Source organism: Lottia gigantea (genome assembly GCF_000327385.1).
Source record: "Lottia gigantea unplaced genomic scaffold LOTGIsca_121, whole genome shotgun sequence".
In the NCBI taxonomy this organism is placed as follows: Eukaryota; Metazoa; Mollusca; class Gastropoda; family Lottiidae; genus Lottia; species Lottia gigantea.
In genome coordinates this window covers 636,719-649,678 of record NW_008707245.1, presented here as the reverse complement: position 1 = coordinate 649,678, position 12,960 = coordinate 636,719, and the positions used below count along the sequence as shown (strand labels likewise).

General features: G+C 29.8%; 1 protein-coding gene across 1 annotated transcript; it reads right to left on the bottom strand.

Moving 5' to 3' along the window:
* Positions 1-6,832: 6,832 nt before the first annotated feature.
* Positions 6,833-7,216, bottom strand: LOTGIDRAFT_138087 (hypothetical protein; the record flags this gene model as incomplete). Its single annotated transcript, XM_009048449.1, has 1 exon — positions 6,833-7,216. A coding segment is annotated over one exon (384 nt), but the record flags the coding sequence as incomplete, so codon positions are not given.
* Between the last annotated feature and the right edge of the window lie 5,744 nt (positions 7,217-12,960).

The window sequence follows — 12,960 nt, the reverse complement described above, 5'->3', positions numbered from 1 at the left end:
ACAAACAAATGTGTAACAGGACTCTATTTTTTCTACGGGATTAAATTAAGCAAGTAATGTGTCTATAGTAATCTGACTGATCTAGACACACGAAGTTTTAATGATGTGTCTATGAGTTATACATAATGAATATAAACGACCAAGTCTACAATAAAACTCCATTATCCAGTCCTATCTAATGGCGTTTCTCTTAATTATATTCTGTCACAGTATCATTTAGTTTCTGATTAAAGGCGTGACTGGGCTATTTTGTCATTTCAAACGCATCATTTTTCTTTCGTAGCAGATTATAGTCTTTCATTGTTATCATTGATATGAGTTTTGGCTTAATGAAATTCCTGTGCAAGGGTTTAAAAATTTCAAATTTGTTTTCAACTGTTGCTGTGGAAGTTCACGTAGCTTATATTTATTTTTTATATTAATATTTGGATGTCGTACAAAGAGTTCACGTAGCTAATAATGTTTTTGCGTCTCGGTATTGTCATGCCTTTCAGAGAGCTCACATAACTAATATTTCCTAGTGTTTGGATTTGTTTATTGCCTTTAAGAGAGTTCACTGATATCACTTTAGTATGCAACTTCAATGCCTTTCAGAGAGTTCACAAAGCTAATATATATATATATATACATTAGTATTTGTAATAAAACATATATATTAAAATAAACCCAGTTATTGAACAATAGTATATAGTTATAAACTAACACTAATCAATAGATATACACTTGAAAATATATAATTAAAAACAGATTTTATTAGTTTCTTACTTACAAAATATTATAGGATTATATATTGAAAACAGACTGGAAGTCCACATAAAAATAAATTAAAATAGATAATTAAAAATGGATCTCTGTAAATTATAAATCGAACCTGCCTCAATCATTTATACATTGGAATTCATTATCATTCATTATCATTGAAATTCATTATCATACAAGTTCATTATCACTGCCCACTAAAATTCCAATTCATTATCATACAAGTTCATTATCACTGCCCACTAAAATTCCAATTCATTATCATACAAGTTCATTTTCACTGCCCACTAAAAATTCTAATTCATTATCATACAAGTTCATTATCACTGAACACTAAAATTCTAATTCATTATCATAGAAATTCATTATCACTGCCCACTAAAAATCAAATTCATTATCATAATATTCATTATCACTGCCCACTAAAAATCAAATTCATTATCATACAAGTTCATTATCACTGCCCACTAAAAATCAAATTCATTATCATACAAGTTCATTATCACTGCCCACTAAAATTCCAATTCATTATCATACAAGTTCATTATCACTGCCCACTAAAATTCCAATTCATTATCATACAAGTTCATTTTCACTGCCCACTAAAAATTCTAATTCATTATCATACAAGTTCATTATCACTGAACACTAAAATTCTAATTCATTATCATAGAAATTCATTATCACTGCCCACTAAAAATCAAATTCATTATCATAATATTCATTATCACTGCCCACTAAAAATCAAATTCATTATCATACAAGTTCATTATCACTGCCCACTAAAAATCAAATTCATTATCATACAAGTTCATTATCACTGCCCACTAAAAATCAAATTCATTATCATACAAGTTCATTATCACTGCCCACTAAAATTCCAATTCATTATCATACAAGTTCATTATCACTGCCAACTAAAATTCCAATTCATTATCATAGAAATTCAATGACTTTTCCAATACAAACAAATCTTAAATTAAATGTCTTCTTCAATTTTTTTTTCTAAATCCCTAGACTATTTGTCCGTTTAATGAATTCCGAGTTTTCAAACTAATTTTAAACAGACATAAGTCACTGTTGGTGGGAAGTAAATATGGACAAATAAATAAACATTATGCTGATTTCCATTTTAAAATATGATACAGGTTATTTCACACAAATTTTTCTTTCAAACGCATATTCATAATAAACATAAAACTATTTCAACTGTTAGACTACTTTTTTTTTAGATATCATCTCTTTAAGTTCCTGCAATTCTCCAGGCAGTTGAACCATGAAATGGAATTGGCATTTTCTTAAAATCTTACGCTGGTTGTATCTTTTTAATCTCCTGGGACCTTACATGATTCTTTTTACTAAGACATAGATAAGCTTATTGTTTTAAAAATTCAGACCGTATAACTAAATTTATCAGCCATGTCTGACAATGCATTCAAAATATCTGATAGTCAATTTTTTTTTTAGGTTATGCAAAATATAATGAAGTAGAATTGCAATATGTCTTTCCAAACATTAAAAAGAAAAATTCAAACATTGGAAGATTGAAAAAAGCATCTGTTTATTTCATTTCAAACACCAAAAAAAAATACTTTTATTAGAAAACATCACAAAGAAACTATTCAAGCATAAAGCATTTAAATAAAGCATTGGATTATTTCTATCTTAACATACAGAATGGAGTACAAAAAATAAATAAATACAAAACCTTTGATGATAAAAAAAAAACATTTCCCACATAAATTCAAATCATTCGAAGCATTTCATTCCAAACACCAAAAATAAAAATAATGTGATTAGAAAACAAAACAAAAACCTTATTCAAACAACATGCATCTTCAGAAAGAAATGAAAGTTTTCTAAGAATCGGCAAACATAACTTGAAAACATCGAGTTTTTCTGAGTCAATACTGGCCTAAAAAAAATCTCATCTTTACACGAAAGTTTTTGTCAAATAAGCAAACATAGTTTGAAAGTGGCAATCAATATTTTGTTCATGTTGTAAACAGGTTTTTATTTTTTAAGCGAATCACTCAACATGGCGATTATGTCACTTATTCAAGGAAATTACGCTACGATCGCTATTGTAAAAACTATCGAGGGATCTTTAACCTGCACAGCTTCGTAGCACACAACGCTCCGGTTTATTGTCCCATTCCAACGAATAGGCACTTGATAAGATCATTCCATATTTTGTTCAGAACAGATAATAAGAGGCCTCATTTTAAAAGACAATTCATCATTTTTATGAAAGAAATCTGCAAAGAATCTAAGCAGTCATTTAAGCACTATAAAAGATCAATTGCGTTGAATTATAGGTTTTTCTGCCTGAGTGCCAATATCAGCTAAAAGAAATTTTTAGAATTCTTTCATGGAACTTAATGAGGCATTTTTAAGATTTCTGTTTTCAGACAAGCCGGAATAAACGTCATTCATCAAAATCAGGCTTGAGAAGCAGTCTCAAAGACACTTCCGAAGAATGGAATGGAACCATAGAAAAAAATAAATTGGAAATCTGAAAATAGGACATGAAGAATGATGCAGCCATTCTCTAGGAAGATAATATCTCAGATTCTCAAGTATCCTGTTGACCTTGGTCTGGGCTAGGGATGTTTAACCCCAAGGGGGTAATTTTACAATTTTCTTGGGGTAAAGAGGTGCTTTGTAGTCGAGCAGATATCTTGTTATTTACTAACAAAATCATTGCTGTAAAATTCAGATATCTTTCATACAATATATTATCTTGATTCAGATATCTTAACAACCTTTGTTAGGTGATATTTCAAACAAAATTATTGTTGTAATATTCAGATATCTCTCATACAATATATTATCTTGATTCAGATATCTTAACAGCCTTTGTTAGGTGATATTTCAAACAAAATTATTGTTGTAATATTCAGATATCTCTCATACAATATAATATCTTGATTCAGATATCTTAACTGTGGAAAAATTAAGATATCTTTTACTAAATGTAACGTTTTGAATTCAGATATTCTTTACCAAATATAATGTCTAAATATCTAGATGTCTAGATATCTTAATATGTTTTGTCAATAATAGAAGTTTGAAACAAATAATCATTGCTGTAAAACCCAGATATCTTTTATACAATATACTGTTTTCAGATATCTTAATATGTTTTGTCAATAACAGAAGTTTGGAACCAAATCATGGCTGGAGATAAAATCCCTGTAAAAAATGGGTTGAAATTTGAATCAAATTCAATTCCAAAGATGACACATTAGCTCCAAATGTCAGATTGATAAAAAAAAAATGAAATTTGAAACACAGTATTGATTTAGCTGTCATAGAAATGACATAGAAACATTTTGAAAGATCAAATTCTCCTGAATTCTAATTGCTTAAAGCACAAAAGAGAATGTGAAAAATAATGATAAATAATTGCTATATGTAATAATGGTGGGGCTTCAAAATTTTATAGCTTATGTACTGTTTACTCATGAATCCTTCATCTTATTTAATGTTTACTTCATCAAGTCTTAAGCTTATGTAATGTTTACTTCATCAAGTCTTAAGTTTATGTAATGTTTACTTCATCAAGTCTTAAGTTTATGTAATGTTTACTTCATCAAGTCCTCATCTTATTTAATGTTTACTTCATCAAGTCTTAAGCTTATGTAATGTTTTCTTCATCAAGTCTTAAGCTTATGTAATGTTTACTTCATCAAGTCTTAAGCTTATGTAATGTTTACTTCATCAAGTCTTTAGCTTATGTAATGTTGACATCATCTTACATGATGTTTATCATGTTCACAGCTTATGTTATGTTTACTCATGCAACCTTCATCTTATGTAATGTTTACTTTATCAAGTCCCTGGCTTATTTCTTTAAGAAAGTCGACTTAACAGCAAAGTAAACAAGCGTCTGGGATGAATTCCATAGAGAAAGACAGGACTTGTTAAATATAGCACGTAAAAACCTATATATTATAGTTCCTCAATCTAAAATTGAAGTTGAGCTGTACATGAATCAAATAAAATGAAATAGAGTTTTACATCCTATTATTCTACTTGTGATTGGTTTATCATGAAGTATTTCATTGATCTTTCTTATATATAATTTGAAATTTTTTTTAAAAGAATCCACAAGGATTTTTTATATAATTCAATATTCTTTTTTTTCCCTTTGATAATGTTTTTTTGCTAAGAAGTAAAATAATTGAAATGCTATATTTAGTTCTAAAATTTGATTTTTTCTGATGTTTTTATTCACAGTCTTTTGTAAAGAAATACTCAATGAATCTATTGTAAGCACCTTTTCAGTGAGTTTACTGATTATTTTCAATACTATGTTAGACAGTTGAGCCTATGTCCAAAACTAGCTATCAATGGCAGCAGGCTGGCAGCTGCAGAACTTTGGTTTGGGAGAGGGCTACCAAATATTTTTCGAATCCATTCTAGAGAGGCAGAGATATTTGTAAATAAAGGGCTAAAACACTACAATTTGAGAGAGAATTCTCTCAAAATGATCACATTTTTACAATATTGGGCCATATCAGGAGAGGAAATGGTTCTTTAAGCTGCCACTGATAGCTGGCCTGAAGATTTCAATTCAGTATCCTTGCTCCCTCTTGTGAGTGTTACTCATTACCAAACAGTCAATACTGGCATAAGTTCACCTTTATCTTAGAAACCTATTTAAAAATTCTACAGCCAGATGAGCTCATCTCAACTCTCTCTCTCTTGAGTGTCACTCATTGCTATCACTCCAATATTAATCTATCTGGATCAAGTTACTATAACTTATCAGTAATTCAAACCTTTCAGCTTTCAGACTTTTTCTGCTTAACTGAACTTTTAAAGCCAATTCAAACAAGTCATCTGTCATTTTTCTACGTAATCAGATTTGACGTCTGCCACTTGGGATTCGTAAAATTCTATTTTTTATGCCGCAGTTTGTTTGAATTTTATATTGTATATGGAATTGTCATTTACTCTCTAAAGTGATTATATTATTTGATTGGCAAAGGGACAATATAATCTAAAAATGTAGAGAAATATAACTTTTAAAGGGACAGACGTCATTCTTTTTGACCAATCATACTTTTGTCTCAGAAACGGGAAAATTGAGCTAAGCCAATCAGTACTAGTGTTCACAGCTCACTGTCGAAATTTGAGCCTTCAAATTCATGTGTGTTCAGAATTATCCACGTTTGAATGTTAAAATGACATTTCTAATACTTCTGAAGAATATTTACATATATTCAAGACTCAAATCTACCTCCCAAAAATGGCTCACTGTCCCTTTAAGCTTAAGTTTTCTGAAAAAAGAGAGAGCACTTTTGCCGAGGTTTATGAATTGTTGAGCTTGTAAAGATTATTTATTCTGTCCAGTAGACCACGCACTCAAACAATGACAATATCAAACTCTACTTTAGTTTTTTTGAATGTATTGATTATTTTTGTAGAGAAAGATATCTTTAAGATTTATTGAAGATAAAACTAATCATCAATTCTCAGAATTGCACATTAAGATTTTTTAAAGTTGGATAGTGCTGTAGGAAATGAAACCATCTAGGACAATACTAAACATACACAAACGCAGTTTATTTTCAGGTAAAATATATAGTCATTGAAATTATACAAGATTAACTTATATCGTTTTCATAACTGCTTAAAATAAAGTGGACTGCTTGTGCACAAATATATTAGCTTAATTATAGTTACATTGCATGGTTTGTAGGCTTACTTTTTCGAGTTTGAAATTGGTTGGACTCTTATGAATACAAGTCCCATGTTTTTTAACACATTATGAAAGAACTTCAACACTGGAATATAGTAACATAGCTTTAAGTGTATTTCTCATGTGCCGTATGCTAAATTCAGCTACACATTACTTGCACATAAATCAACACATGTCAGTTTTTTAAAGTGGTCATTTGACTTCAAACATTTATATAAATCAGGGAGATTGCAACTTGAAACTATTAGAGAATTGGGTAGTAAAATCAATAGTTTTATTAGAGTTAGATTTAAAGCTGTATTGAGCATTATATTTTGTTATTACAACTGACTACGTTGTTATTCATCGATAACAAAGGGTATTTTAAATGAAACGTAAATTGTACGTTATGACACAGGTTAAAGATAAGGCACGGGTTAAAGATATGACACAAATTAAAGATATGGCATGGGTTAAAGATGTGACACAGGTTAAAGATATTGCACAAGTTAAAGATATGGCACGGGTTAAAGATAAGGCACGGGTTAAAGATAAGGCATGGATTAAAGATAAGGCACGGGTTAAAGATAAGGCATGGATTAAAGATAAGGCACGGGTTAAAGATATGACATGGGTTAAAGATATGACACAGGTTAAAGATGTGGCATGGGTTAAAGATATGGCATGGATTAAAGATATGGCATGGGTTAAAGATAAGGCATGGATTAAAGATAAGGCACGGGTTAAAGATATGGCACAAGTTAAAGATGACACAGGTTAAAGATATGGCACAAGTTAAAGATGACACAGGTTAAAGATATGGCATGGATTAAAGATGTGGCATGGGTTAAAGATATGGCATGGATTAAAGATAAGGCATGGATTAAAGATAAGGCATGGATTAAAGATGACACAGGTTAAAGATATGGCACAAGTTAAAGATGACACAGGTTAAAGATATGGCACAAGTTAAAGATGACACAGGTTAAAGATATGGCATGGGTTAAAGATATGACATGGATTAAAGATGACACAGGTTAAAGATGTGGCATGGGTTAAAGATACAGCATGGGTTAAAGATATGACAGGGGTTAAAGATATAACACAGGTTATAGAAATGACGTGGGTTGTTCTGATTCCAAACCCAAATTTCATCTTCATAGATGTCAAATCATCTTTAATCTTAAATCATGTTGAATTACAATGTAAAGTTACAAGTTATCTTAAATTTAGAATTGTTTTGAGTATAACTCCATATCAATTCTAAAAATATATATCCATTAGACAAGTACTGGTATATAAAAAAAACCCTACAACAAAAAATTGATAGCAAAAAAAATTTCATGTCTGCATCTAATGACTTTTTTCCCCGCTTTCTTTGACGCCATGTTTGATTTGGAGATAAAAGACAATATTTTTTTCATGTTTGCTTTTTGAAGGTGCTTATTAAATTCCTGGTTTCTTTGAAATGAAAGTAAATAAAGAAGTGTTAGAAAGCGCCAAGGGCTTTGTGTTAATTAAAATGTTGGAAAGGTAAAATGAACTAGGACAAATTGTGCTAAGGTGCCTGTGAATTGATGATTTATTTAAATTTGAAATTTGTGGAATCTTCATAAAACAGGAATTGTAACTAATTGAGAATCTATTTAGATTTAGATTAGCGTAATTGAGGACCTAAAGTGAACCCATATATACAAAAGGTAATTGTGAACCTGTATAGAGTAATAATGAACCAGTATAGAGTAATTGTTAACTTTTTAGGGTTCATTGTGACGTATGTAGGGTAATTGTGAACCTCTATAGGATATTAATGAACCTATATAGGGTAATAGATATTTAATCACATGTAGATATCATTATAAATATGTGTTAATCAATAATGTAATTTCAAAGTGTAATTATTTTAAAACTAGTACACTCAATATTGATTTCAATATCATTATTATTCTTGTCAATCTATTTCTCTGAACTTGTTGACCTTTGTAAAAGCATATGTCATAGCATTCTGTAGAATTTTATCTGGTTCATTTTGCAATTTGCATAATATAACTCAACTTATTTTGTTATATTTCTGTGGGAGTTTAAATGTAATATGAGTTAATATTCAGAAATTTGGTTTATGATATTTGGAATATGGCAATAATGACCAAATTTTTTTAAGCTGGTGTAACTCAGCCTTAAACAAAAACCTGTATATAGTTGAACAATGGGAGAAGGGATATACTACAATTTCTGCTTGTTTTCAAGCCAGAACATCTGCCTTTAAAACAGTCATCAAGTACGCTTTTTCTCCATGTAAAATATCAATATTGAAATCCTCAGACAAAATAAGAACTGTCGTAGGATGGGTAGATTAACAGATTAAGAGATAAACAGATTATAATAACAAGATAAGTCAGTTCTGATATATATTAACAATGATCATTAGGAAAGATCATTAGGAAAGATTAACATGGAAATCTTCAATCAATTTCAGCCTAGAGCTCTTTTTACACCTTATAAATCTCAATCAACTTGATTTATGTTGATTTATAGATTGAAGATAGATTTGAGTTTGATTTATGTATTTTTAACTTTTTTCAGGTCTGATTCTGAAAGAAGGCAACAAAAAGATATTCAAAATTTGCTGAAGCTGATGAATCTGATATACCAAATCCACAAAGACAACAGTAATATTACTAATGCTCAAAAACAGTTTATGGGTTTTGATGCCAATATTTCAATACTCTCTTATCTGAATAGTATATGTTTTAGAATTGTTAAAATTGTGTGTTCTAAAGCGTAAATTTAATTCACAACCTGCACCAAAAGCATATTTATTTTCCACGTTTTCAAATTTCTTTTCCCAATTTGTCTAATCTACCAAGATCTTTTAAAATTCTGTTCCAAATGCTAATTTAATTTCCTGCAATGTTTTATTTTTTTTATGTCCTGCACCAGAAGCCTATTTATCTTCCAACATTTTTAAATTCAACAGAAATAAATTGAGTTATCTTTGAAAATTGACAATTTCAATCTTTTTAGATGGTAGTCTCTTTAATCTGACTTGACTGTGGAATTCAATAATAGGATTTTGGAGAAACTTTGTGAGATTAAAATGACATATGAAGAGCTAGATATACTACTGTTTTACATCTTACTGGGCTTATAAAATAAAATGGACTTTTAAGTTTGACTTTTCTGTTCATGATTAGGCTAGAAACAGATAACAGAATAATGTGCCAAGACAGTGGCAATAGTCTGTTCCATTTTTGATCACCAACTTACTGTAAAAGGATCTTTAACGTTCTTAAGTTTACCCTTTTTAGATGGAAGCCCCTCTCATCCTGCAGTGGATATAATTTTTATTTACAGAAGTGACAGAAAATAAAAGAGACCAAATGATGGCAAACAATTCTCCATTTAAACAGCACAGAGCACTTTACCAATAATGCAGAGACCACTTTATCAATAATGCACAGAGCAATTCACCAATAATTACCAGTATTGCACTTTACCAATGATGCAGATACCCTCAGAACCAAAAGACCAGACTAAATATCTGAGACCACCAATAGTCTGATCAAGTGAGACTAACAGCTCTACCATGTTGTACATCAGTGTACTATGATAATAGTTTAGAAACCAGCAGTACAAGTTGTTATCAAGATAAACGGGAAATGTCACATTATAAACCTCTTTATCATCCCGCAGCAAAAAATACACTTTGACAACAGCATTTCAATTACTTTAGATACGACATATTTACTCTAACAGCAGGGACAAAATAATGATCTTCATATAGCAAGGAAACTCATTATGATACCAGCAAGACCAGTTACAGTGAAAATCTCTATTTTAAAGAGGTGTTGCTGCCATAAAAATAGTAATAGTGGCCAAAACTTTCTCCCAGTCATCAAATATATATGGGTTTTTTAATTAAATGAAGTTTGATTCTAAATATTAGAAGGTATACATAAGCTTCTAAAAATGAGGGCCTGAAAGAAACATTTCAAATTATGTAAACAACACAAAAAATTGCATCCAGCATCCATGGCAACGCATTTTGAAGCAGAAATGATTACAATAGATATATGTAAGCTTCAAAAAATGTAACCAGCAATGAAATAACATGTACAGCATATCCAAGCTAATAAAAGCCCTTGAAAAGTTGAAATTATGTAAGCCACATAACAAAATGGCATTCCCGCATCCATGGCAACGCATTTTGAAGCAGAAATGATTAGATTAGGTAAGCTTCATTAGTGGCAGATAGATTTAAGATTACCGCTCTTAACAAGTGGAATGGAATTTTCTAGCAAATCTAATTCCTCTTACATTCCCTCAATCAATAATTTGATTACATTATCTAAGGCCCACTTCACATCGACTTCATAATCACCCACAGAATATCAGGGTAACGCCTATCTATAATGCCCAGTTAACATTGGCTTTATCTAAATTTCTGTTTAGGCCTTGTCACTCAGAGAAAATTTGGGTTATTAGGAATACATTATAGAACAGCATTTTCTTTCACAGAACAGAAACTACATTATGTAACAGAACGAAAACTATCTAATCTTAAATGCATAAGTATGGAACACAGAAGAAAGGATATAGAATTATGTCTACAGAATATTACAGAACAGAACTTTCTGTTTACAGAGCAGAGATTACATACAGATTAAATTCAATGTATTCAAAGATTATAGAAAAAATCTGAAGTATTTGTTTACAGAACAGAGACTACATGTAGATTTAGATTATGTAACAGAAAACTATTGCTGTAAAGGATATAGAATTATGTCAGCTGTCATCACACAAGGAAAATCAATATTAGTTTAGCTTTACCATTTATAACTCTAATAGTATGGTCTAGGATACCATTTTTTTTCTTTTATATCATCATGGAAATGTACCATTTAATTCAAAGTAAATTATTTATAAAATGATACAGACAAAATGTATAAATAAATGATCAATATACAAATGTACTGTTATAAAGTTTTATAACTTGACAAAACATGCCATTTAAATCAAACAAATTATCAGACAAAATTTATAAATAAATTAACAATATACGAATGTAGTGATATTTTATATATATAAATCATAGAAACATGCAATTTGATTCAGAATAATTTATTTATGATCGAGACAAAATATAATAAATAAATAACATAATATGTTCAGTTTTTTTTTTATATTTGGTTATAAAGTGTTGTTAAGTTTTTTTTTCTTTTTTTCTGATTTAAGCAGCCATTTAATTCCAAATGCATTATATTAATATTAATGATGTTGACTCTCTGATATGGATGTCAAGTTGACAAACCAAACTGCAAAGTGATATCAGGTTCCAACAATTTCAATTAATTCAAAGGCAATGATTTTACTTATACAATTTAAAATGGCTATATACATATGATCAAAGATAAGAAAACTTTTGTTCTTTAACAGCACTCATAGAAAGTCTGCAATAAATTGGATTTAACCCAAACCAGAACCCTGCAACATGTAAGATAAAACAGCAGCTATGACTGTAAATACTTGAATTCCAGAGAAAATACAGCTCCATTACAGCTCTATACATCACTTTTTAAAAATAATATTTGGCATTTGGTATCCGTGCAATGCAATTCAAAACAGAGATGTGTCAAATTCTGATTTTAATAAGTGTTACAGAAAACTGAAATTAAGCTCAATTTGCTTGGAAAATCATATATCTAAACTAAAATTTGATTCCGATTTTCTTATATTCATTCATTCATTCCTCCATTCTTTCATTCCTACCTTCTTTATTCATTCTTTCTTTCATTCATTACATAAAGGAAATATTACATTATCCAAAAGGGAGTAAAAAACGAAAGTCACAAAAACCTATTTCCTCGGCAGATATAAGTTAATGAGGCTATAGCATGAAAGCTGTCTGAATGACTAAAAGCTTTTTTTCTCTTTAATTTCCATTTAATCTGAATATTGTTAGTTTTTTAACCTTGTTGTTTCATTGAATCTTCTCATAAAATTACTTGGCTTTACTCTGTCAAACAACACAGAAAACTCAAATAATTTCATCATAAAGAGATAGCTCATCTTTAATTACACCTTAGGAAAAAAGCATTCAGCTAATATAATTTTATCAGAACGGGATAACTTAACTTTACAAATACCCAAGTATAGAAACAAATAACTAAAATAATTTCATCAAAAAGAGATAACTCATCTTTAATTATACCTGAGGAAAGAGTCTGTTAGGAAGTAAGTTTGGTGGTAAATAAAACTGGATTAATAAACTGTATCATAATATTACACTGTCTGACTGCTGTATTGTTTTAAACTAAAAGACACAGTGTAAATCATTATCATAACATAGACTATTACAGAGAAAATGGAAATTTCTTTGTGTGAACAGAAAACAACAGGGTGAGAAAACTTTAAGCCACGCAAGATGAAAAAACATACAATCCAACCTAATGCTACATTTACAAACTCTTGTGATACAGGAAAGATTTCTATGGCAATCAAGGTATTAGACA